Source organism: Heterodontus francisci, chromosome 11 (assembly GCF_036365525.1).
Source record: "Heterodontus francisci isolate sHetFra1 chromosome 11, sHetFra1.hap1, whole genome shotgun sequence".
Taxonomy (NCBI): domain Eukaryota; kingdom Metazoa; phylum Chordata; class Chondrichthyes; order Heterodontiformes; family Heterodontidae; genus Heterodontus; species Heterodontus francisci.
The window spans coordinates 16,549,546-16,577,358 of record NC_090381.1 but is presented as its reverse complement, the minus strand read 5'-3'; the positions used below and the strand labels follow the sequence as shown (position 1 = coordinate 16,577,358).

Genomic DNA, 27,813 nt, shown 5'->3' with positions numbered 1-27,813 from the left:
GTTATTAGTGTCCTCCACTGTGAAGACCGATACAAAATACCTGTTCAATGCCTCGGCCATTTCATCATATCCCATAACTAAATTCCCCTTCTCATCCTCTAAAGCACCGACGTTTACTTTAGCCACTCTTTTTCGTTTTATATATTTATAGAAACTTTTGCTATCTGTCTTTATATTCTGTGCTAGTTTTTTTCTCATGTTCTATCTTACTTTTCTTTATATCTCTTTTTGTGGCTTTCTGTTGACCTTTAAAGTTTTCCCAATCTTCTAGTTTCATGCTGTTTTTGGCCACTTTGTATGCCTTCTCTTTCAATTTGATAGCCTCCCTTATTTCCTTAGACACCCATGGCAGATTACCCCTTTTCTTCCAGTCCTTCCTTTTCACTGGAATATACTTTTGCTGAGCACTTTGAAAAATTGCTTTGAAAGTCCTCCACTGCTCGTCAACTGTCCCACCATAAAATCTTTGTTTCCAGTCTACTTTAGCCAAGTCCTCCCTCATTCTATTGTAGTCCCCCTTGTTCAAGCGCAGGACCCTGGTATTGGATTTTATCTTCACACTCTCCATCTGTATTCTAAATTCAACCATACTGTGATCACTCCTTCCAAGAGGATCCCTAACTATGAGGTCATTATTTATTCCTGTCTCATTACACAGGACTAGATCTAGGATAGCTTGCTCCCTCGTCGGTTCCATTACATACTGTTCAAGAAAACTATCACGGATACACTCAACGGACTCCTCCTCAAGGCTACCCTGACTGAGCTGGTTCGACCAATCGACATGTAGATTAAAATCCCCCATGATAATTGCCGTACCATTTTTACAGGCATTAGTTATTTCTTTGTTTATTGCCCGCCCCAATGTGATGTTATTATTTGGTGGCCTATAGACTAAGCCTATCAGTGACTTTTTCTTCTTAGAGTTTCTAATTTCCACCCAAATGGATTCAACCTCATTCTCCATAGAACCTATATCATCTCTCAGCACCGCCCTGATGTCGTCCTTGAATATCAGAGCTCCACCACCTCCCTTACCTTCCTGTCTGTCCTTCCGAATAGTCTGGTACCCCTGGATATTTAACTCCCAGTCGTGACCAACCTGTAACCATGTCTCCGTAATGGCTACCAAATCATATTTATTCTCGATGATTTGTGCCGTTAACTCATCAACCTTGTTACGAATGCTACGAGCATTCAGGTAAAGTGCCTTTATGCTAGCTTTCTTACCCTCATGATTTCCAACATCTCTAATAATAACTCCTGAGTTATCCTTCCTTTCTGCTTCTTTCATAGTCTGCCTTGAACTTAAACCCTCCTGCACACATGTTAACCTGCTGCTTACCTTTTTATTTATCATCATACTCCCTATCGTTTTCCCTTTCCCTTCTCCCCGACTCACTAGTTTAAAGTCCTACAGACCACCCTATTTATCCTTTTCGCCAGAACACTGGTTCCAGATCGGTTCAGGTGGAGACCGTCCCATCGGTACAGATCCCACCGGTTCCAAAACTAATGCCAATGCCCCATGAAATGGAACCCCTCTTTCCCACACCACTCCCTTAGCCACGTGTTTACTTCCCTAATTTTCTTATCCCTAAGCCAATTTGCACGTGGCTCGGGCAGTAATCCGGAGATTATGACCCTCGAGGACCTGTTCCTTAATTTCGTTCCTAGTCCTTTATAATCCCCAAACAGGTCTTCCATCCTCGCCTTGCCTATGTTGTTAGTCCCAACGTGGACCACAACAACTGGATCCTCCCCCTCCCGCTCCAATATCCTTTCAAGCCGGTCAGAGATGTCCTGCACCCTGGCACCGGGCAGGCAACACACGATGCGGGACTCCCGATCCGGCTTGGCACCCAGGTCCCTCTGCTTCTGCACCCCCTTTAGAATTGTATCCTTTAATTTATATTGTCTGTCCATGTTCTTCCCACCACTTCACACTTGGAGAACCCCAGCTTCTCCAAACTAACCTTTGTCGCTAAAATCCCTCATCCCTGGAACCTTTCTGCTAAATCTCCTCTGCACCTCTCCAGGACCCTCACATCCTTCCTAAAATGCAGTGACCAGAACTGAATACAATACTCTAGTTATGGCCTAACCAGAGCTTTATACAGTTTCAATATAGCTTCCCTGCTTTTGAACTTATGAAGACCAAGGTCCCATATGCTTTGTGAACTACTCTCTCAATATGTTCTGCCACCTTCAAAGATTGATGCACATGAACCCCCAGACCCCTCTGTCTCTGCACATTCTTTAGAACTGTGCCATTTAGTCTATATTACCTCTCCCTCTCCCTTCTGCAAAAATGCATCACCTCATGCTTCTTTGTATTAAATTCCATCTGCCACTTATCTGCCCATTCTGCCAGCCTATCTATGTCCCATTGCACTCGATTGGTATCATCCTCACTGTGTCCCACAGCTCCAAGTTTGGTATCATCGGCAAATTTAGAAATTGCAATATGCAGGCCATTTATATATATGAAAAAAACAGTGGTCCTAGCACTGACCCTTGGAGAATACCATTGTCTACCATGCTCCAATCTGAAAAACAACCATTTATCATGTCTTGCTGTTTTCTGTCCATAAGCCAATATTTTATCCAAGCTGTCACTGACTTTCCTATTCCATAAGCCTCTGGTTGGCAACCCATCCACCAATGGGAACCATTTATATCTATATGCTGTCTAGACCCCTCATGATTTTGAATACCTGCATCAAGCCTCCTCTCAACCTTCTCTACTCTAAGATGAACAACACCAGTTTCTCTAATCTATCCTTCTAACTGAAGTCCCTCATCCCTGGAAACAGTTTTGTAAATATTTTCTGCATGCTCTCTAAAGCCTTCCTATACTTCCCAAAGTGCAGTGTCCAGAACTGGACACAAAACTCCAGTTGAGGTCAAACCAGTGTTTTATAAAGGTTCATCATAGCTTCCTTGCTTTTGTACTCTCTGTCTCTATGAGAAAGCCCATGATGCCACATTCTCAACCTGCCCTGCCACCTTCAATGATTTGTGTACATAAGCCCCCAGCTTTTTCTGTTCCTGCACCCCTCTTTAGAATTGGACCCTTTATTTTATATTGTCTCTCCTCGTTGTTCCTACCAAAATGAATCACTTCACACTTCTCTGCATTAAATTTTATTTGCCACATGTCTGTCATTCCACCAGCATGCCTACGTCCTTTTGAAATCTATCACTATCCTCCTCACGGTTAACAATACTTTCAAGTTTTGTTTTATCTGCAAATTTTGAAATTATACCCTGTACACCAGACTAGGCCATTAATATATATCAAGAAAAGCAGTGGTCCTTGTCCTAACCCCAGGGAACCCCAATGTACACCTTCCTCCACTCCGAAAAACAACCCAGGGCTGATGCAGAGAATGACACAGGCACAGACGCGATGGGCTGAACATAGAAGATAGGAACAGCCTGTTGCAGTACTGGAATATTCTACGAGTCCAAGTTAGCTCTTGAAGAGAAAAATACACGGAGCTTTCAAGTGAAAACCTTGTCATTGCCATTGAAAGATAACTACCCTTGAGAAGTATAGAATGAAAATGCAATAGCAAATTACCAGCGTATTGATAGTGGCTGCAATTCCTCAATAACCAACATTTTAAGTCATTATGTTCACTCTGCAGGGAGTACAATTACTTCCCTTGTCTGTGAGACATCAAAAGAAGCAGTCGGGTATTTTTGATGGTAAAATTTAAAAGAAAACAGTGCATTCAAATGGAAAAGAAAAACATTCTGGATATCATCAAATCAATACTTCTGTTAAAGGGATTCTCATTGGATGCAAACTTGGATTCTAGTCTAAAAAAGTCAATATTTCACTTAGAAGGTATTTTCAGGACAATGTAGTTTCCGGTGGGTGCATTTACAGCAGTATGGCGCATCCATGCAAAGAGAAATATGCCTGGAACTTCATTTATATTATTTTAAGTGCACTGGTGCCATACAGTGCCAAGAGGGGAAGAAGGCAAGCTTTATTCCCCAACCTGCTTGATGCTGAAATTGAGTCTGTGAAATGGGAAATAGATCCCTTGTCCAGCATGAATCTCTAGCATCTCAATGAGCACAAGATTCAATAGATTTTTTTTTTAAGTTAGTCACTTTAGAGTTTACCATATTTGCTTGAGAAGGCCAAACTGCTGGAATCTCCTGCCACACTAATCTATAAAAGGCAAAAGCACTGATTTTCAAAACCTAGGGGCACAGCTGTGAGAAACATAAAGAGCTTTCTGAGGAGATGACAGCAAGTCCTAGAAATATAGAAAATAGGAGTAGGAGTAGGCCATTCGGCCCTCGGGCCTGCTCCGCCATTCAAAAAAATCATGGCTGAATGTCTAATTCAGTACCCTGTTCCTGTTTTCTCCCTATATCCCTTGATCCCTTTGGCATTAAGAAATATATTTATTTTCTTGAATATATTTAATGATTTGGCCTCCACTGCCTTCTGCGGTAGTGAATTCCACAGGTTCACCACCCTCTGAGTGAATAAGTTTCTCCTCATCTCGGTTCTAAACAACATACCCTGTATCCTGAGACTGTGACCCCTGGTTCTGGACTCCCCAGCCATTGTTAACATCTTCCCTGCATCTAGCCTGCCTAGTCCTGTTAGAATTTTATAGGGTTCTATGAGAGTCCCCTCTCATTCTTCTAAACTCTAGCGAATATAAGCCTAGTCGACCAAATCTCTCCTCATACGTCAATCTTGCTGTCCCAAGAATCAGCCTAGTAAATCATCTTTGCACTCCCTCCATGGCAAGAACATCCCTCCTCAGATAAGGAGACCAAAACCGCACACAATACTGCAGTAAGACATCCTTGCTCCTGTACTCGAATCCTCTTGCATTGAAGGCCAACACACCATTCGCCTTCCTAACTGCTCGCTGCACCTGAATTCTTACCTTCAGTGACTGGTGTACAAGGACACCCAGGTCTCGTTGCACCTCCCCCTTTCCCAATCTATCACCATTCAGATAATAATCTGCCTTTCTGTTTTTACAACCAAAGTGGATAACCTCACATTTATCCACATTATACTGCATCTGCCATGCATTTGCCCACTCACCCAACTAGTCCAAATCACATTGCAGCCTCTTTGCATCCTCCTCACAGCTCACATTTCCCCCCCCACCCCAACTCCCCAGCTTTATGTCACCTGCAAACTTGGAAATGATACATTTAGTTCCCTCGCCCAAGTCATTAGTATATATTGTGAATAGCTGGGGTCCAAACACTGATCTCTGCAGTACCCCGCTAGTCACTGCCTGCCACCCGGAAAAAGACCCGTTTATTCCTACTCTCTGTTTCCTGTCTGTCAACCAATTCTCAATCCGTGCCAGTGTATTACCCCCAATCCCATGTGCTTTAATTTTGCACACTAACCTCTTCTCAAAAGCCTTCTGAAAATCCAAATACACCACATCCACTGGTCTCCCTTATCTATTCTACTAATTACATCCTCAAAAAACTCCAATAGATTTGTTAAGCATGATTTCCCTTTTGTAAACTCATGCTGACTTTGTCCAATCCCATTTATGCTTTCCAGGTGTTCTGCTATAACATCCTTTGTAATCGACTCTAGCATTTTCCCCACTACTGATGTGGGATTACATTTGCTGCCCTCCAATCTGTAGGAACTGCTCCAGAGTCTATAGAATTTTGGAAGATGACCGCCAATGCATCCACTATTTCCAGGGCCACTTCCTTCAGTACTCTGGGATGTAGATTATCAGGCTCTGGGGATCTGTCAGCCTTTAACCCAATTAATTTCCCTAGCACTATTTTTTTTTTACTAATACTGATTTCCTTCAGTTCCTCCGTCTCATTAGACCCTTGGTTCCCTCACATTTCTGGGAGGTTATTTGTGTCCTCCTTTGTGAAGACAGAACCAAAGTACGTGTTTAATTGTTCTGCCATTTCTTTGTTCCTCATTATAATTTCCCCCGTTTCTGACTGTAAGGGACCTACATTTGTCTTCACTAAACTTTTTCTCTTCACTAATCTTTTTCTCTTCACATATTTATAGATGCTTTTACAGTCAGTTTTTATGTTCCCTGCAAGTTTACTCTCATACTCTATTTTCCCCCACTTAATCAACCTCTATGTCCTCCTTTGCTGAATTCGAAACTGCTCCCAATCCTCAGACTTGCTGCTTTTTCTGGCAATTTTCTATGCCTCCTCTTTGGATGTAAAACTCTCCCTAATTTCTTTTGTAAGCCACGGTTGAGCCACTTTTCCAGTTTTATTTTTGCAGCAGACAGGAATGGATAATTGCTGGAATTCACGCACACGTTCTTTAAATATTATCCATTGCCTATCCACTGTCAACCCTTTTAGTAAAATTCCCCAATCTACCATAGCCAACTCGCGCCTCAAACCTTCGTAGTTTCCTTTATTTAGTTTCGGATTCAACTACTTCACTCTCCATCTTAATGAAGAATTCTATCATATTAAGGTCACTCCTCCCCAAGGGACCCCACACAACAAGATTGTTAGTTAATCCTTTCTCATTGCACAATACCCAGTCTTGGATCGCCTATTGTCCAGTTGGTTCCTCAACGTACTGGTCTAAAAAACCGTCACGTACACACTCCAGGAAATCCTCCTCCACAGTATTATTGCTAATTTGGTTTGACCATTCTATATGTAGATTAAAGTCACCCATGATTACAGTTGTACCCTTATTGCACGCGTCTCTCTAATTTCCTGTTTAATGTCATCCCTTACATCTCCACTATTGTTTGGGGGCCTATAGACAACCCCCACCAACATTTTCTGCCCCTTGGCGTTTCTTAGCTCCGCCCATACAGATTTCACATCATGATTTTCTGAGCCAATATCCTTCCTCACTATTGCATTGATTTCCTCTTTTACTAACAACGCTACCCCACCTCCTTTCCCTTTTTGCCTGTCGTCCTAAATATTGAATACCTCTGGATGTTCAGTTCCCATCCTTGGTCACCCTGCAGCCATGTCTCTGTAATCACAACTATATCATAACCGTTTATATCTATTTGCGCTGTTGATTCATCTACCTTATTGCGAATGCTCCGTGTACTAAGACACAATGCCTTTAGACTTGTCTTTTTAACATTGTTAATCATCTTAGCTTTATTTTGCACTGTGGCCCCATTTGTTTCTCGACCTTGTTTTTTCTGCCTTCCACTTTTGCTTCTTACCTTTCTGTCTTTCATTTCTATTCTTGTTTCCCCCTCCTCTGTCTCCCTGCTCAGATTCCCATCCCCCTGCCATTCTTATTTAAACCCTCACCAACAGAACTAGCAAACACCACCACCCCCCCAACCCCCTGAGGAAATTGGTCCCAGTCCTGCCCAGATGCAACCCGTCCAGCTTGTACTGGTCCCACCTTCCCCAGAACCGGTCCCAATGTCCCAGGAATCTGAATCCCTCCCCCCTAGACCATTTCTCCAGCCACGTATTCATCTGAGATATCCTGAGTCTTGAGCTTGAAATTCTTGAAAGAGGACTGTTTTTCTACCCATGCAATAAAACTGCTGTAGAAGATTAGTTGCCTCTTGTATGAACTAATTGAATTCATTTGGTCATGTGGCAGGAGCAGCTGTAAAAAAAAATCAAGTATTAAAAAAAGGAGTTGAAAAGAAGCCGACTTGACAGCCGAGTCTTACAGCGAACTAAAGGTCTGATCCAATCACCAGCGGTTGACTTGTTTCCATAACTAGTTGGTGGTTATTCCTATAACAAGCTGATGGACACAGCCACATCATTGAGATTATTCACTGACTGATGCAAATTAGCAGAGAAAGACTGTGTTTTGAAAACATTTTCCATCTATCTGTGGCAATGTAGTTATCAAATTATTCAGAAGTTGAAAGTATTCAGTGCTAGGCTCCGAATGACGCAGATTAGCATACTACTGTGCCCTAGACTCCAATCCAGCCTGGACTGATTAGTTTTAAGACTCCTATCTCATCTCTGTCAACTGTGAAATGACTTTAGGGCACTCTCAACCTAGTTTCGATGATTAAAATGTGGCACAAAGTATCAGTTTCTCTCAGGGCAGCCACAAGCACGGCTGCTGTTGAAAAGCAAAAGCAATTGATGTAGCAACTATTTCGGTTAAAATTAAGGCACATTGACAAAGAGATAGCTTTACTCTGCGTTGGACCCATTCTACATGTCTTCTTGAGAGAGATGGATGCTGATAGTGGGTACAAAATAGCAGAAAGGTATTGCGCTTCACATTATGTGACACTTCATCAGACACCTTTTGAAAGATAAATACATCAACTACAATACACTTATCAACCTTCTCCATTATCTCACCGAAGAACTCAATCAAGTTTGTCAGACATGATTTGCTCTTAACAAATTCATGTTGATTGTCATTCGTAAACCTGTGTTTTCCAAGTGACAATTACTATTGTTTCAGATCATGGTCACTACCTTGGAGCTGTTCTTCCAGCACTGAGAAGCATGCTTCTCTATTCCACTTGTTCAATAACTCTTGCTGCATGGTGACTCACAGATCAATTGCCCTTAGCATTTTTTAGTCCGACCCAAATTAGATTAAATAATTTATTTAAATTGAATCAACAAACTGTATTTGTTCCCCAAATTATCATCTTAAATTGCAACTACAAGATTGAATTTGGTAAAATCATAGAGGTTTAGAGCACAGAAGGAGGCCATTCGACAGTGTCTATCTTGGCTCTTTGTTACAGTAATCCAAAATTAATCACAATGCCCTCTTTCTCCCCATGGCCCTTTTCTTTTAAATTAATTCTTGGTATATGGACATCCCTAGTTGGCCATGAGAAGGTGGTGTTGGACCTTCTTCTTAATCCACTGTAGTCCATGTGGTGTACATGCACCCACAGTGCTGTTAGGTAGAGAGTTCCAGGATTTTGACCCAGTAACGATGAAGGAATGGTGATACATTCCCAAGTCAGGATGGTGCATGACTTGGAGGGGAATTTGGAGATTGGGTTGATTCCATGCACTTGCTACCCTTTTTTTTTAGATAGAGGTGGTTGCAAGTTTGAGAGCCGCTGCCATAGAAGTCTCATCGAGTTGGTGCATCATATATCCTGTAGATGCTACAAACTGTGGCCACGTTGTGCCGGGTGGAGGGAGGGAATGGTGCTGGGTGGGCTGCCAATCAAGTGGGCTGCTTTGTCCCAGATGGTATCAAGTTTATCGAATGTTGTTGCAGCTGCACCAATTCAGGCAAGTGGAGAGTATTCCATCACACTCCAGACGTGTGCCTTGTAGATGGTGGACAGGCTTTGGGGAGTCAGGAAGTGAGTCACTCGCCATAAAATATCCAACCTCTGATTGGCTCTTGTATCTTCCACAGCTACAAATATTTATCCAGTTTTCCCTTAAAAGATGCAATGGTCTTTGCTTCATCCACTCCATCTGGTAAAGTATTTCATGCTCCAACTCTGTTCCCACTCTCTTGATGACCATTTTAACTTGTTGGTCCCTCATCACTGACTCCCCAATCGAGTTGGTGCATCATTTATCTTGTAGATGCTACATTCTGTGGCAGTCTTTCCCTAAAGAGTCTTTCCCTATTCATCCTATCAAAACTCCTCACCATTTTAAAAAGCTCAATTAAATCTCCTCTTCACCTTCTCAGTTCCAGTGCAAATAGCCTCAGTATCTCAAGTCTCTCCTCATAACGAGAGTTTTCCATTCCTGGCATCATCCTGCACTGAAAGCTCTCTCTGGCTTTAATGTCCTGTCTCTAATGACATGCCCAAAACTACACACAGTATTCAAACTGTGACCTAACCAATATTTTCTACAAGTTTGACATTACTTCTTTACTTTTGCACATGTTGCTACAAACGTGGTTCAATATTTCTGTCCATTTAGTCAAAAATTGCTTTGGCTTTTTAATGGACTTTAGCAAGTATTCAAATCAATAAACTGCAGGTACAAAGGATGGTGCCATTTACAATATGATGCACAGGTTATATAACAATCTCTGTACCTTTTCATAATATCGCAGCTCGTAGTCGAGGATGATCCCATTTGGTTGATCGGGCTGTGGCCAGGACAGTGTGATGCTGGTCATTGTGGAGCTCACCTGATGCATAATGGGAACTGTAGAGGGAGCTGCAAGAGACAGAAGTGAAAAGAATCAAAACAAAAGCTTGTGCTTTCTTTCAAAGAGAAATAACATTTTTAAGCCCAACCCATCTCCTTCTCGGCTCTTGTTTCAAAAATAATTGAAATTCTGGGCTTCAGCAATTGCAGCTTCTTGAAGATATAAGGGTGAACAAATCTCCTGCTTACAATGTGATTTGGTGCTAGGAAAGCTTCAGTTTCAAATCTGCAGAATGGTCCAGAAGCAACATGATGGTCAGACGATCAAAAGCAATTCATGTTGGCCAGATGGAAATGTGTCTGAAACATTACTTAGTGTTGAGAGAAGGTGAATGAGAGAGTAATTTTTTTATCGCTTGCAGTTCAATTCACACAAACAGTGGCTGATACGTGTGGTCCAATTTGTACCTCTACAGAAAAGTGAAGCACCCCCACTGGGAACTCCATTTAGACCAAGACCAAATTGATTTAGATTGTTTTTTTAAAGAGAGTTCCGAATGGATTTCTGTACAGATGAGTTGAATTGGTCAACTCAAAAAAATAGTTTTCCCAGATTGGATAACCAATTCAGTCCAATTCACTACCAACTACAAAATTCCAAACAACAAAGCTATAACTGAAACACTCTCTGATATGAATCAGAATTCTAGATATACTTAAACATCATGCTATTTCGAGTCTATTTTTTCTTGGAACCTATGGGGTATTTTTCTGAGTCAGGACTCCTGGTTGTGAGCGCCACATAACAGGAGTACAGATGGGGAATTGATGACCTGTGCAGTTTTCCACCATTAATGTTAATGGGATCCTGATATGTGTTTTCACTATGCAAATCTCTATGCTCCCCTGGAAAATTTACCTCCACCTTGATGCAAAGAAACAAAAAGCTGGAAACACATATCAGGTCAGTTAGTATCTGTGGAGAAAGAGTCAGTCAACATTTCGGGTGTGGACCTTTCATCAGACCTGAAAATGAGAGACGTACAGGCATATTAATAGGATCAGAAACATGGGGGTGGAGAAGCGTACTCATACAACACAGGCAAACAAACACAGGGAGGTGACCTTGGTGCAATGATGACACAGGTCATCTCAAGTCAAGCCATACATTCTGCTTATTACATGATTGAGGTGCTCGATGGCACCATTCCACTGAGGGTTTCCTCTCTTTGTCTGTTTGCATTTTTTAACATGTGCTCTCCTTGCTCATTTGTCTGATCATATGAATATGCATTCCCATCTCTTACATTCCAGTTCTGCTGCACTCGAAACATTGACCCATCTGCTTTCTCTTCAAAGATGCTGTCTGACCTGCTGAGTGTCTCCAGCTTTTTCTGGTTTTGTTTCAGATTTCCAGCATTTATCAATTTTTTTTTTATTTATTTTGCTTTTTGCCTCCATCTCGTCAGAATTCCCTAGCTTCCTTTTCCCTCTTAGACATATATGAAACACAGGCATTCAAATTTGTTAATTTTTCTCAGCTTGCAATGTTTGTGCTGGTGTCAGATTTTGCAAGATATGTTGTGACTACATGCACATTCTGGTCTAGTCAAAATAATAATAAGAATTTAAAGAGCTAATATTATGCGGACTGAATTTATGCAAATGCTTGTCTCCACTGGATTTTTTCCAGCAACAAATATAAGTATCATGTACGAGTCTACCATCCAGAGGGATGGGCTTACTGCTCCAAATTCAGGAACTGCAAGGGATGCCAGCACTATGAACCCTTCTTATTTACGCCAACAACGATCAAAAGCTGTTGTTGCTCCTGCCTATATTCTGCATATCTTTGCGTCCGTCCAATTCTGCCCTCTTGCCTATCCCCAATTTTTGTTGCTTCAGCACTAGCAGCTGTGCCTTTAGCTGCCGAGAACCTAAGCTCTGGAATTCCCTCCCAAAAGCTCTTTGCCTCTCTTCCTTTTTCACCTCCTATCTCTTTGACCAGCCTTTGGTCACCTGTTATAATATCTGTTCACGTGGCTCGTTGTCTTATCACACTCCTGAGAACAGCCTTGGGGTGTTTTAGTGCATACACACATGCATTGTGCTAAATAAATGCAAGTTGTTGTTGTATGAATCCAAAAGGTTTGTACAGAATACCACATTGATGTTCCACATCCTGCTTCTCCTGCCAATGGAGCAGTGTCCCTAACAGATAAACACCATACTTTACACATGCAGTCAGTATTTGGGCCCAGTCCGTGTTTGAAATTAGAGCTAAGCCATTCAGGACTGAAATCAGGAAGCACTTTTTCACACAAAAGCAAATGAAAATCTTGAACTCTCTCCCCCAAAAGGCTTTGAATGCTGGGGACAACTGAAATTTTGAACACTGGAATCGATAGTTAAGTATCAAAGGATATGGTTTAAAGATGGGTAAATAGGGTGGAGATACAGATCAGCTATGATCTCATGACTGACAGAATGGGCTTGAGGGGCTGAATGGTCTTTTGCTGTTCCTATGCTTGCTTTTTGCATTTTACATGCAGGTTAGAATAGCCCCCATTGAAATCTCTGGGCTCTCACACACTGGGAAGCTGGTCCATCATCCACCATGGTCGAATTTCAACATAAGCTGTTGCTTCATGTGGGCCCCACACTCATGTTTCCAAAATCAAGTTATTTTTAGTCTCTTCTCTCCCAAGTGGAGGTGATAGAAGAAAAAAAGAACTTGTATTTATACAGCGCTGTGATTTTTCAGCCGCCTAAATTTATGGTCAGAACTCCATGCACGGTACAAGCCTTAGTTTCGTCAATATGCACCCAGTAGTGTGGCTCTTCACCAACATCTTTCTCTCCACAGCTCACCAACTACATGGACCTGAGGCCTGAGACCGAATAGCTGGGGCTCCTCTGGCCTCACCATCCATACACAGATCACACCCTGTGCCCACTCTCCACGCACTCAAAAATGGCTGCATCTGAATTTTTAAACTTGACTTATTATCCGATATTAAATGTACGAATACACCTCAGTCATTTATGATCTCACACCTCACAAACTGAATGGACTCACACTAACCCCTGATGACTCACGTATTGCATTGTCTGTTCAAGCTGGTCTTCTGTCCCTGTTTGAAAGATTTTTTGAAAAATTCATCTGCGGGATGTGACAAAGTGGGCGAGGCCACTTCACAGAACAATTATGAGCAAATTACATTAATAAAGGACTGGAGTCACGTCAAGGCCAGATAGGATAAGCAAGATGTGTTAACTAATTTGGTTTGTATGAATGATAGCCACCTTTACTGGTACCTTTTGAAAAATAATTTCTTGTTTCTTTTAAAAACTGAATTCAAATTCTCAAACTGCCATTGCAGGGAGGGGGGATTTTGAATTCGTATTCTGCTGGATTATTAATCCAGACCTCTGGATTACTAGTCAACTAACACAACCACTGCACCACCATACCCTCAAGTGGCTTGAAGAACACAGGAACCAACAATCACCCCACTGCTGCAGATGCTGTGCGTATTAACGGAATGGAAACTTTACTCGACACCTCTGCTCTCTCACTCAAAGAAGCTTGGCAGTTACCCCTTACCTTTCCACGAGGGGAGTGCATGATGAAGGCTCTGCTGGTATGGTGGGATTTTCCCATTTTTTTTTTAATGAGAATGCTTGTCTGCCAGAAACACATTAATCAGGCTGTGTCTCATATTCACTGCTGTGGGATCCCGTGGGATCCAATACAACTTATTTCTGAAATTGTCAATTAAAGTTTCAATTCTTTATCTGGTCGATTAGTAGCCTCAGCAAATACAAAGGGGTGCTCTTGTTTTTTCTTTTACCTTTAAATGTCAGTAATTTTGCTGGAAGATGATAGCAGGTGCGAGGTGTGTTTAATCACCGTATGCAGCCCTGAAGGTCAGGCTAGATTTTGTCAGCATGAAATACCAACAGAGCAAGCTGAACAAGAGAAGTAAAGAACGGCAAGTGTATGAAACAAATGGCTCTGTCAGGGGTCTAATCATCATGTTGTCAAGCCTCGATCTTAGTATCTGAAGCCAATTGCCTGACATTTCCATCTGTGCATTTGTACTACAGGTAGACTATCTACAATCAGCTGTGATTACACAAGGAGCACTGAGGAAAGCGAGATCTCTCATGACGCACAGAAGGGTGCCTGTTCAAAGGGAAAGTGCTGTGATAATATTCTTTAACCTCTTAATCCTTCCCATGTATTGAATCCCGCTGCACTGTAAGATTAGCTTCCACTTAATCTTCCACGACCAGTGACAGCAGTGTGTACCATCTACAGGACCCGCTGTAGCAACTTGCCGAGGCTTCTTCAACAGCACCTTCTCAACCCGCGAACACTTCGATGAACAAGGGCAACAGGCCCATGGGAACATCACTATTGTGGTATTACTTTAACTTTAAGGGCGTATCTAAAATGGCTGTCCATCACCAGACAGGATATGATGTACAGGCCCATGTGATCTCTAAGCAGTTGTTGAAAGCAGCTACAGAAACAAGACATGTATCCTATATTCCCAGTATTGCTGTATATCAGTTATATCTTCAATAAAAGAACCCACCTTTCCAATCACCAATCTGGTCTCTGTCATTGGTGTGTTTGCATCATGAAAGAGGAAACGCAACAACCACCACCAGCACATTCCCTTCCAAGTCACACACTTCCCTGACTTGGAAATATATCGCTGTTTCTTCACTGTTACTGGGTAAAAATCCTGGAACTCCCTCCTTAACAGCACTGTGAGAGAGCCTTCACCAGGCAGACTGCAGCGGTTCAAGGAGGCAGCTCACCATCACCTTCTCCAGGGCAACTAGAGATGGACAATAAATGCACCCATCCTGGAGTTGTTAGTGACCCCCATGTCTGGCAAAATAATATATTCAAAAAAAATCCCAACTGGAAGGTAGATCAAAATGTTAGCACTTGTTCATGGATTCAGCCCAGTAACAGTTGGTACTGAATAATCTGCATATCTAACCTTCTGTTACTCCTTGAAATAAGTGACAGGAATTGGGCATGGACAGTTTTTCCCAGCCTCAAGGCTGGGGACCATGGTCGAAGGAAGCTGGTACAACTGGTCACCTCAGAATCATTCAGCAGTCCCATATTTATTGCAATTTCCAATTTGTTTGGGAGATGAATACCTGTTTAGGATCCAAGTAAAGAAATTAAGAAACCTTTACAGGGATAAAGTACAAGTGCAGATATTATGAGATTGCATTCCTGGTAGGAATTTTCTCCCATCGGGTCTGCTTATCACAAATTTGCCAGATCTCCAAGCCTGCACTACTAATGGACCAGGTTGCCATTGGGTGTCTGACACCCTGAAACCCGTCACTATTGACAAGGATCTCCAGGTGTCAGCCATGGATTAGTGGGTAGCAACCTTTCCTCTGAATTAGAAAGTCATAGGTTCAAGTCCCACTGCAGAGATTTAAGCACAAGATCCAGGTTGACACTCTCATCCCAATATTGAAAGAGTGCTGGACTGTCAGTAAGTGTTGCCTTTCAAATGAGATGTTAAACTGAAATCCTATCTCTCAAGTGGATAAGAAAGATCCCATGGCACTATTCAGAGACGAGCAGCAGGGTTCTCCCCCCAGTTTCCAGTCAACCTATGAACCTCATTTGAAAATTTAGATTTTCTGCTCATTATCACATCATTGTTTGTAGAAGCTTGCTCAAATTGGATGTAAAGTGTTTTGCAACATCCTGAGGTTGTGGAAGGTGCTATATGAATGCAAGTCTTTCTTCATCTATTATCAGATAAAATTATTAGGGCAGTATTAGGTTTCAGGTGGGCAATGATTTACCTCAGGTCTACATCATTGAGTCCTGTGGGCATTACATCGGCCAGCACATAAATTGGCTGATCTCACCAGGTTTTCCAACTGCAAAACAGGGTGGCCGCCTCATCTAAATGGGGGTTGAGGTGCAATGGACTAGAATGTATCATTCCTGCCTTAACTCTCAGCCCGCTTTGCACTTGCCACCCTTGCCAGGGAAAGCTGGAGAGTGGCTCTGGTAAGCATCAGGAGTGTGCCAATATCTCTTCCTGAGGATGCAAGGAGCTGGTGCCAACCTTGCATGCTTGAATGCATGGGGCATTTTGCAGAGTTTAATACCTGTGGGTTGATGAGGTTTGTTGCTCAACCATGTCAAATAATTGGATTCCTTTAAAGTTTAATGGAAGAACAAAACTATCAAAAACATGTCAATGCTCCTATGCTTTCCTTAATTAAGATCTTTGAATCCACTGTCAAGACATATAGCTTTTTATCTTGATCAAATATTTGAAAATCCCTTCAACTCCATAATCATGTAGAGTTAGGTGGGTCAGAGTGATTAATGCGTGTGTTGGGGTGGAGGCATGCGAGGGAGTGCTGGAGGACAGTGGTACTGATCTTTGGTGGTCTGGTGACACATGATGTGTCCTTGGGGCTGTTGGCAGAAGGCAGATGAAGACTTATCAACACTTCATTTCGTGAGCCATTTAATGATTTTACACTATTTTCATTTCTCTCTCTCTCCCATCTATGAGTTACATCTATTCAAACAACAGTGTAGAATCAGTAAATAAGAAGAAAACTGCAAAGCTTGACAATGTTGTTGATGACCTCTCACTGTGTGCCTCCAATGTGCTAGATTCTGGAAATGGGGAGGGGAAGAGGAGAGGTAGATGGTACCAAAGTAGTAGGTCAAGGTTCCAATGCTTAGTGCCATGAAGGAAGTGGGGGTGGGTGCGGTGATGGATGGTACTCTAATAGTAGGGCATGATACCTCAATACCCAGTACCTTGATGGGATGGGAGTGGTAGATGGAATATCCTGGTAGTACTCAGCTTCTCAATAAAATCAAAAATGGGAAAATAGATTCTCCATTTACACTTTGTGTTTTAGAAGCATAAGGATTCCATTTTGTTTCAAGCACACAGCTACAGTTGTTGCTGATAAGATTCTCGATATTCATTGTATTTATCGAATCACAGAATAATACAATACGGGAGGCCATTCAGCACATTGTGCCTATGCCAACTCTTTGAAAGAGCTATCCAATTAGTCCCAGTGCCTTGTCCTAGCCTCATAGCTCAGCAAATGTTTCCTTTTCAATTATTTACCCAATTCCTTTCAGAAAGTTACTATTAAATCCGCTTCCTCCAACCTTTGAGGGAGTGCATTCCAGATCATAACAACTCATTGCATAAAAAGAAATATCATCTTGCCTAAAACACTTGCAAAGAGTTCTTTTTTTTTTGTTGGCCAGTACCTGGGGATCCAAATTTCATTGCTCTCCATTTAGCTTGTGTTGTCAAACGTTGACTATTTTTAAAAATGGGTTTAATTGTGTACCCATTCAAAACAACCAGTTTGTTGAGTTTGTCTGGACTTGTGTTGATCTCTCACTTGTTTTCACTTCAACTACCTTGATGTGCAATTATGTAAAACTGCTGCAGATTGATGAAAATTGGATGTATGTGACTATTTGCTACCTGGATAACTGGTCATTTTTCTGGAACAAAATGGAAGATCATTACTGAGCACTTGGAATGTGGTGCTGCTTCATGAATAAACTGCATTATCCTTAGTCTCAACTATCAATGTACAGGCTACTAAAAAAACATTTCTGAATCCCAGTAATTACAGAAACAGACAAGGATCACAATTGCTTCTGGGCAGTAAATTACTGTTAGTTAGTGTACAATATTACAGCATCAAAAAAATAGATATTGTATAATGGAAACTAAATCAAATGCCCACTGACTGAATTAGAATGAGTAGGATTTATTTTGTGATGTCAATGAATTTAGAATACAAATACAATGGCTTAGTTTGATGTGGGTTTATTGATTGTATGGCTGTTAAAAAGGCAACAGCACTTGTATGTTTTAAACTGAGCCTTTTGTTTTGTGTCAGCTCCAAATCTGATATACATCAAGACTCACTATGTTTAGAAATCTCCAAACCAAATTATTGAGATATTTGCACTCTAATTCTTGCTCTTGGCAGGGGTATGCTCTACCTATCTAATTTAAAAGAACTTAGGCCCAGGTTAGCAAGAACCAAAAATCTAAGGAATCCAAATGTGAACCAAGTCGCTCGGAAATTTCAACAGCCAAAACTGCACCACCTACCAACAAATAGTCCCGCGTCATAGGGCACTGGTTTGCAGAGTTATCGGCAGCTGAATGGGAAGAATCTCAGCCCAAGTGGCAGATCCACAAACCCCAGGAGTTTCCATGAATCATAAGATCTTATGGATGAGGAAGCCCAGTCAGCCCATTTTAATTTTAATCCATCCAGAACGTCCCTACACTCATTGCTGAATCTAATTGGTTTTCAAATGGTTCCAAGGTTCTTGTCTCCACTATTCTGTCCAAGAGTCCATTCCAAATGTGAATCACTCTCTACTCTTTACTGAGAAGGGTATCTTCCCTGGTGAGTACCCTGAGGAAGTAATGACTCAGAATATTTACCATGCTGTCTTATCCTTAGTCTCAAGCATATTTGTATATTTTAATTTTCTCACCACATCATTTGCAACTCTCCTGCTATTTCAATTCTGGGAAAAAATATACTGCTAGGTTGAGTCGCAACAGCAATTTTTTTTCTGGGTCTTTCTTTGCCAACCTGATTAAAGTTTTGACAGTTTTGTACAACTTCAGTGTCCCAGAGTCTGGTACACTCACTGTCCTGTCCCATCTCTGTGTAACAGAGTCTGGTACACTCACTGTCCTGTCCCATTTCTGTGTAACAGAGTCTGATACACTCACTGTCCTCTCCCGTCTCGGTGTCCCAGAGTCTGATACACTCACTGTCCTCTCCCGTCTCGGTGTCCCAGAGTCTGGTACACTCACTGTCCTCTCCTGTCTCGGTGTCCCAGAGTCTGATACACTCACTGTCCTCTCCCGTCTCGGTGTCCCAGAGTCTGGTACACTCACTGTCCCGTCTCGGTGTCCCAGAGTCTGATACACTCACTGTCCTCTCCCGTCTCGGTGTCCCAGAGTCTGGTACACTCACTGTCCTCTCCTGTCTCGGTGTCCCAGAGTCTGGTACACTCACTGTCCCATCTCGGTGTTCCAGAGTCTGATACACTTACTGTCCCGTCTCGGTGTCCCAGAGTCTGATACACTCACTGTCCTCTCCTGTCTCGGTGTCCCAGAGTCTGATACACTCACTGTCCTCTCCCGTCTCGGTGTCCCAGAGTCTGGTACACTCACTGTCCTCTCCTGTCTCAGTATCCCACAGTCTGGTACACTCACTGTCCTGTACCGTCTTTGTGTCCCAGAGTCTGATCCGCTCTCTGTCCCGTCTCTGTGTCCCAGTGTCTGATATGCTCAGTCCTTCCCCAGAAGCTCCGATAATTTGCCTGCCAGGAGCCCACATTTACGCCAGTCTTTCCTCTGCCTCTGTGTCCATCAATCAGTTGAGCTCATCCACAGTCTGACTGCTCCTGTCTGAGGGGTTTGGAAGGCTCTGGTTGCCAGTTAATATGTGTTATTTTCAAATAGAGATCAATGGTGGCTTGTGGTACCCATAATCTCCCCCATATCAGAAACCATTCTATTCCCAAGAGTCAGAAGAGAAGGAAGGTTATTTAGTGAAGACCACATGACCAATATACGGGGGAGTTGGCTAGGAAGGCATACAGATGGCTATAGAGAGCTGGGTCAGTTTAACTCTCTCCTCAGCTTAGAGCCAGCTCAGTCCCAACGACAATCCCTTACCTTCTTCCTGAGTGACTAGTTTGCTGCAAGGAAAATGGCAAATTCTGGTTGAGCCCTCACTCGGCAGATAGCAAGTACGAGCAACTTATGAGCTGAACAGTGATCAGATCAGTACCAAACGTGCCAGTGCTATGTGACCATGCTCCTCGGTGTAGCACAGACATACACCGTAACCCAATTGGTGGATCCAACAATTGGATTGGTCAGGATTGAGTACCAGTTATTTGCCTCTCTGCCAGCTAATTGTGGTAGGCATGGGCCTCCAGGTAAGACATTGTAATAGCTATCATCTAAGCTCTCAGGTGCAGACCAAACTAAGGTGCGAACACCCTCCTCAGTCTGTTGGCTGCCAAGGTTCTGTGTGAAGAGAATTTTGGCAATTCTGAATCCAGTTCCAAGCAGGTATCAGCCCTCAGCCCAGTCAGAGCTGCCCTAATACAATACTCAATGGAAATGAACTGGCAATTATATTTGGCTGGTGAGAAAACTGGTAAAAGACTCCCTACTGGTGCAGGAAGGGGGCATTTGCTTGACATTGGCACAAAGGCAGATTATTTGCATAGAAGAGGAGTTTTAACCTGTATCTAACAATGTTATAGCTAACCTGGAAGAACTTGGCAATAACATGGATGCTATTTTCTTAACAGAGACCACTTTTAACTTAAATATAGGTGAGCCCTTGGGAGCGGTGACCACCATATGATAAGGTTTAAGTTCCAACCCAAAAGGGAAAAATCAATGCAAAAACTAGAAACCATATTCAAGCAGGGCAGAGTTTAAAGAAAGGAGGTGGCCGTAAATAATCCCAGTGCACTATTCTGAAGAACAGCCATAGCCAATATTTATCTTCTAAGCAACATCTAATGATCCGGTCATTTATCTCCTCACTGTCTATGCAACCTTGCTATGCACAAATTGGCTGCCATGTGACAACACTTCAAATGTGCATAATTGGTGCAAAGTACTTTGGGATGTCATAGAGACAGCACTGAAACAGGCCCTTCGGCCCACCGAGTCTGTGCTGACCAACAAGCACCCATGTATACTAATCCTACATTAACCCCATATTCCCTCCCACATCCCCACCTTCCCTCAATTCTCCGACCACCTACCTACACCAGGGGCAATTTACCTACCAACCTGCAATTCTTTGGCTGTTGGAGGAAACCGGAGCACCCGAGGAAAACCCACGCAGTCACAGGGAGAACTTGCAAACTCCGCACAGGCAGTACCCAGAACCGAACCCGGGGTCACTGGAGCTGTGAGGCTGCAGTGCTAACCACTGTGCCACCCATTGTCCTAAGCTTATGAAAAGCACAATAGAAATGCAAGTCTTTATTTAGATGAATGCAGTGTATTTCAAATGGTTCTACAAATCCAGAAAAGGACTATTACACAAAAGAAAATGTTTAAAAAAGAAAAGAATCAGAATAGAAATTGAAGGAGGTCTGCAAAAATTGAAACATTAGTAACAATGCTCAAATGTCAGTGAATAAAGCAAATCAGATGCTGGGTTATAATAAAAGCTGAAATAATGAAGTGATCCTGCCATTTTATAAATCATTGGTACGAGGGCACTTAGAATCCTGTGTACAATTCTGGTCACCAGAGTACAAAAAGGATATTGCAGCTATTAAAAGGATAGAGAAAAGAGCAACCAGAATGATTGAGGAGATGGAGGGATTGAATTATGAAGACTAATTACATAAATTGGACACGTCTCCCTGGAAAAGAGAAGGTTGAGAGGGAATACGTTAAAGGGGTTAGATAATGTAGATTATGATCAACTGTTGCACCTTTTCCAGAACAGAGGGCACAGCCTGCGATTGAAGGGGTGGAAATTCAAAAATTTTAACTGTCCCCATCTGGTGGAAAACAGATTGGGGTGGGGTGGGGTGGGTGTGGTGGTGGCACAGTTAAAATCAGAGGTGTCAATTACCCCCACAGGTCTCGCTTCCTTCCCTTCCCACCATGTTCCCATATTAACCTGCTCCTACCTGAGTAGACACCCACAGGAAGGAAGTGGATCTCAACTTTAAACTGGAAATCTGGCCCATAATGTCATCAGAATCTGATCTGCAATTCCAAACTGAGGCCTGGTTGAGATGGTGGGGGAGGAGGTGGGCTTCTGGTGGGGAGGCGGGGGGGCGTGGGGTTGGTGGATGAGGGTTCGTGCGCAGCGTTGATGCCCCATCAAGCAAAACCCGGAGCCGGATTCTGGGACAAACCCGAAGCCGGATCCTTGACCAAACGAGGCCCAGCAGATAAGTTTAAAATGCATTTTTCAGGTTTTCTTCTGGGCCAGGAGTGCTCTTTTAGGCATCACAAGAAAGCTTTGGTCTACCCTTGGGCCAGGCTACCATCTTCTCCACCCAATGATCGCAACCAGACTTCCCATTGACCCCGAATGCAGGCCTATTCACAGCCATGGCCTCCAGCTGCAGCCTTCTGCCACTTACTTATGCTCCTGTCCATCAGCCAGTCTGTCGATCTGGCCAGCTGTCAGGTGGGACACCTGCAGCAATGTATTTAAATGAGCCATGGAGATTGGCACAGCCTCCCATCCATCCCAGACCCTGCCGGATTCTTTGGCCGATTACGGGTGCCCCCTCCCCCACCCCCACCCCCCACCCCCTCCAAATACCAGGGCCATTAGTTCAATGAGCAAGTGGTCAATCTATGGAACAGGCGCCCTCGGGAGATGGAGAGGAAGCAGATCGTGGTGATTCATTCATTCAAATGCAAGTGGATAGATTTATTTCGGAAAACATAATTTTCGGATCCAGTATATGAATAATTTGAGACATGACATGTGGCAGCACGCTCGGAGGGAACAAGTGTCTTTGGACCTATGGGTTTGCTTGACCTCATGTCTGGGTCTGTTATAGACTAATTAATAGAGATTGCTGTTATTAGACAATAACTCCATTATCGAATCATGCAACTACCAGGATGGGAAGGGGTGAGCTTGACGGACCTCAGTCTTTTTCCATCCAACAATTCCATTTAGCACACAGTAATGTAGAGTAACAGTGAATGTTTTCAAGTCAGAGATTGTTCAGGTACAGAATAAGTGTATTCCATTAACAAGCAACTGCTACTCATTTTTGAATGCTTTGAATAGATAAAAAATGTAGAAACCAATTCAAATTGAAAATGAAGAAACTCAGAACAATATTGAAAATAACTAAAGGTGAACATGAAAAAATAAGAAAAAAGGTTAAGAACAGAATAAAGAAAACTAAGATAGTATGAAGGCAATTTCAAAAAAAACATCATAAGGAACAATAATGTATTTGACAAGTATCTCTGTACAAAGAGCTCTGTAAAAAGCAAGGTAGGACCCCTGAGAGAAGAGAATTATCATTTGTAGGTGATCAAAAAAATGGCAGAGATATTTAATTATTATTTGCATCAGTTGTTACTAACCAGATATTGGAGGAGATGAATTCTGAGGTGGTTAAGAGTGAGATGAGCGGTAGTATGATGGATCAACTCAGCGCAGCGCCCGCATTTAGCGGCCACCGCAGAGCCCCCCGTGATATTCCACACGGGGGCTCATTAGAATCATGGCGTTGAGCTGCCTTTCCCATATTACGTGGGGAGAGGCAGGACATTCGGCGCAGTGAGAGAGTTTTTTTACAGTTGTGCAGCAGGTGCCTGGGCCCTATTTTAAGCGCCCCAGCACCTGCTTCCTGACTGCTGAAGAGTGGGGCTGCTGTCAATCTGGCAGCAAAGCAGAAAGTTCTGCAGAAATCCAGCAGGTCAGGCAGCATCTGTGGAGAGAGAAGCAGAGTTGTCCAAGTTCACAGACCTGAAAGTTAACTCTGCTTCTTTCTCCACAGATGCTGCCTGACCTGTTGAGTTACCCCGGCACTTTCTGCTTTGCTGCCACATACTTACCCTGCTGTGTCCCAGTGTTCTATGAAATTGTGATCCTCTTCTCCCACGCAAGTGTAACATTCCTTCTTGGAGGTGTGCCGCACCTGGGTGAATAATCTTAATTTTGCACATTTCAGGACGTGAGGCATAAATAGACCATAAAAGGTATGACAGAGGTTTACAGAGAACACACTGACACAAATGGGAATGTACAGGTGTCACAGTAATGTAAATACATCTTTCACTACATGTTCCTCACCAACATGTGTGTCCTTTTCTCTGTGTGAATGATGTGTGCCAGCATGTAGTGCCAATGTCACATCCCTTTGCACCATTGGCCTTTCAGGAGAGCCAACGTATGCAATATCATTGCCATGCCACCATTACACATGAGCGTTCCCGCGGATGCAGTGACATGGACATTGGCTCAGTCAGCTGCTGCCTCTAATAGTTACACAGGGATGCTGCAGATGTGGACTGGTGCACAGCAGGTGAGCGAGGGTGATGTGTGACTTGCAGAGCTCATGTCGGTTCCTATGGAGCAGACAGCCTTTGTCTGATAAGCCACTTCCATACATCCCTAGTGACAATATTGAAAATGCTGGTCTCTTTAATTAAACAGGACTCATTTCAGTGTTCTACAGAGCAGGTGATGCTCATTATAATTTTGCATTTCAGGGCTGGGTTTTTGACCAGTTGGGGAGTTACCTCTGGACAGAGAGTGAATCCAGAAGGAAAGAGTGGGAACTGATGTTTGGACTGAACTATGAATTGCCAATAAAACAGTTGTGGATTAGAGACTGTTATCGGCTTTCTCATTTTGGTGACTGGACATCTGCATGTTTAACACCTAGCTCAATGCTAGCCTTGCATGGAGAGCCTGGGTGCCATCTGCCCTCCCATGTGTCTTTCATGTTGTAGGTCCTCAGCGTTCTCATAGTCCGAGCAGGAATCCTGTTGACGTCTCTCCTCATCCTGCCAGGCCTGGCCCCTCTTGGGTGCGTAGTTGTGCAGAGCAGAAAAGAAAGGAACTGGCCTTTTCGGCCCGTAGTACAGGGCATCACCCTATCCATCCAGGCATTGGAAGCGCTCTTTCAGCCTGCCGATCTCCTGCTCAATGGTGGCTCTTGTAGCTCAGTGGCTGGCGTTGTATCTCTCCGTTGCAGCAGTGGTGGAGTCTCTCACTGATGTCGGGAGCCATATCTGCAAAGGATAGCCCTTATCTCCAAGAAGCCACCCCTCCATCTGAGTCAGTTCAGTGAACAGCGGTGGTAGCTGGGACTGGCGCAGGACCCAGGTGTCACACAGTCAAAGCAAGCATCTGCGGTGATCACATACCAGCTTCACTGAGATTAAGAGGGCTCCTTTAATGGTGACGACTGCAGGTGGTTGCCTGGCAATAGGCCTGATAGCCACATGAATGCAGTCTATGAACATTACAACCTATGGTTCTCCGGCAATGGCGCAAGAACCAATGGCTCTCTGGGTCTGGCTGTGAGAGTCTGTCCTGAATCGGACATCCTCACTGGCCCTCCGGTGCAGGGCATAGGTGACCCCCCTGATGCAGCGGTGCACTGCTGACTGTCTGACCCCACATAGGTCTCTGGTGGGCCCCTAAAAGGCTGCAGAGGCGTCAGGCTTGATTATGAGGAATAAAGGCATGGGATGTCCACCGGAGCCCATGGGCTACAGGTCATCCTTGAGCAGGGCACAGAGACGTGCCACCACCCTCTCTATATGCGCAATCTCCTCTGACACTGGTGCTCTGACATCTGATAGCATGTCATGTGGGGTCTATAGATGCACAGAAAATGTAATGGCGAGCTCCCCTTGGGGGCGCTGCTCACGACGGGGGGCCTCTACGGGGATCGCACCTGCCTGTTGGTATTGCCTCTGGTGCATACGTATCCTCACGTGCAGAGGATCACACAATGTAGGATGAGCCATACCTATTTCCATGTGATAAATAAAGTTGAACCCTGCATGTATTCGAAGGTTCCTAACAGGGCAGGGATTGGTGTTGACGGGTACATCAGCTGCTTTCCCGCATCAACTTGGTCATCTTGGCCAACACTCAGTGGCACAGTATGACCACATCAAGATCGTACCAGCTGAATCAATTGCCCCCACCATCCATATAACCTTAATGCTCCTGCCCTTTCTGGCACCCTACTCACACACAGGGTGTCTAGTGTGCCATTGCCCCCTCACAACCACAGAGCGTTAATGTTAACGGAGGGATGGTACACGGTAGCTCCCTTCATGTCAGCACAGCTTTCCCTCCAGTAATCCCAGCCCCTCCTCCCTTTAAGAATGCAGAGTGAGACCCCTGAATATCCCCCCTCCTCCCTTCTAGACTGCAGAGTTAGACCCCTGAATATTCCCCCTCCCTCCTCCCTTCCAGAATGCAGAGTTAGACCACTGCATATGCCCCCCTCCCTCCTGTCTTTAGGAATGCAGAGTTAGACCGGAAGCGACAATGGCAAACCCAGCCCTGTCGACGCTGCTAAGTCCTCCTTACTAACATCTGGGCTCTTGTGCCAAAGTTGGGAGAGCTGTCCCACAGACTAGTCAAGCAACAGCCTGACATAGTCATACTCACGGAATCATACCTTACAGACAATGTCCCAGACACTGCCATCAGCATCCCTGGGTATGTCCTGTCCCACCGGCAGGACAGACCCAGCAGAGGTGATGGCACAGTGGTATACAGTAGGGAGGGAGTTGCTCTGGGAGTCTTCAACATCGACTCTGGACCCCATGAAGTCTCATGGCATCAGGTAAAACATGGGCAAGGAAACCCCCTGCTGATTACCACCTACTGCCCTCCCTCAGCTGATCAGTCAGTACTCCTCCATGTTGAACACCACATGGAGGAAGCATTGAGGGTGGCAAGGGCACAAAATGTACTCTGGGTGGGGGACGTCAATGTTCATCACCAAGAGTTGCTCGGTAGCACCACTACTGACCGAGCCCTAAAGGATATATCTGCTAGACTGAGTATGCGGCAGGTGGTGGGGGAACCAACAAGAGGGGAAAACATACTTGACCTTGTCCTCACCAATCTGCCTGCCGCAGATGCATCTGTCCATGACAGTACTGGTAGGAGTGACCACCGCACAGTTGTTGTGGAGTCGAAATCCCGCCTTCACATTGAGGATACCCTCCATCGTGTTGTGTGGCACTACCACCGTGCTAAATGGGATAGATTTCGAACAGATCTAGCAATGCAAAACTGGGCATCCATGAGGCGCTGTGGGCGATCAGCAGCAGCAGAATTGTACTCAACCACAATCTGAAACCTCATGGCCTGGCATATCCCCCACTCTACCATTGCCATCAAGCCAGGAGACCAACCCTGGTTCAATGAAGATGCAGGAGGGCATTCCAGGAGCAGCACCAGGCATACCTCAAAATGAGGTGTCAACACAGGATTATCTGCGTGCCAAACAGCGTAAGCAGCATGTGATAGACAGAGCTAAGCTATCCCATAACCAACGGATCAGATCTAAGCTCTGCAGTCCTGCCACATCCAGCCATGAATGGTGGTGGACAATTAAACAACTAACTGGAGGATGTGGCTCCACAAATATCACCATCCTCAATGATGGGGGAGCCCAGCACATCAGTGCGAAAGATAAGGCTGAAGCATTTGCAACAATCTTCAGCCAGAAGTGCCGAGTTGATGATCCATCTCAGCCTCCTCCTGAAGTCCCCAGCATCACAGATGCCAGACTTCAGCCAAATTCGATTCACTCCACGTGATACCAAGAAACGACTGAAGGCACTGGATACTGCAAAGGCTATGGGCCCTGACAATATTCCAGCAATAGTACTGAAGACCTGTGCTCCAGAACTTGCCGCGCCCCTAGCCAAGCTGTTCCAGTACAGCTACAACACTGGCATCTACCCTGCAATGTGGAAAATTGCCCAGGTATGTCCTGTACACAAAAAGCAGGACAAGTCCAACCCGGCCAATTACCGCCCCATCAGTCTACTCTCAATCATCAGTAAAGTGATGGAAGGTGTCATCAACAGTGGCATCAAGCGGCACTTGCTTAGCAATAACCTGCTCAGTGACGCTCCGTTTGGGTTCCGCCAGGGC

At 44.0% G+C, this 27,813-nt stretch overlaps 1 protein-coding gene across 1 annotated transcript in view; it reads right to left on the bottom strand.

The window, feature by feature from the left end:
* Positions 1-27,813, bottom strand: part of LOC137375109 (ephrin type-B receptor 1) — an 826,129-nt gene that overhangs the window by 207,139 nt on the left and 591,177 nt on the right. The window contains exon 6 of the mRNA XM_068041741.1: positions 10,004-10,128. Within this exon, the coding sequence (XP_067897842.1) occupies positions 10,004-10,128 (125 nt within the window). The remainder of the gene's footprint in view (positions 1-10,003; positions 10,129-27,813) is intronic.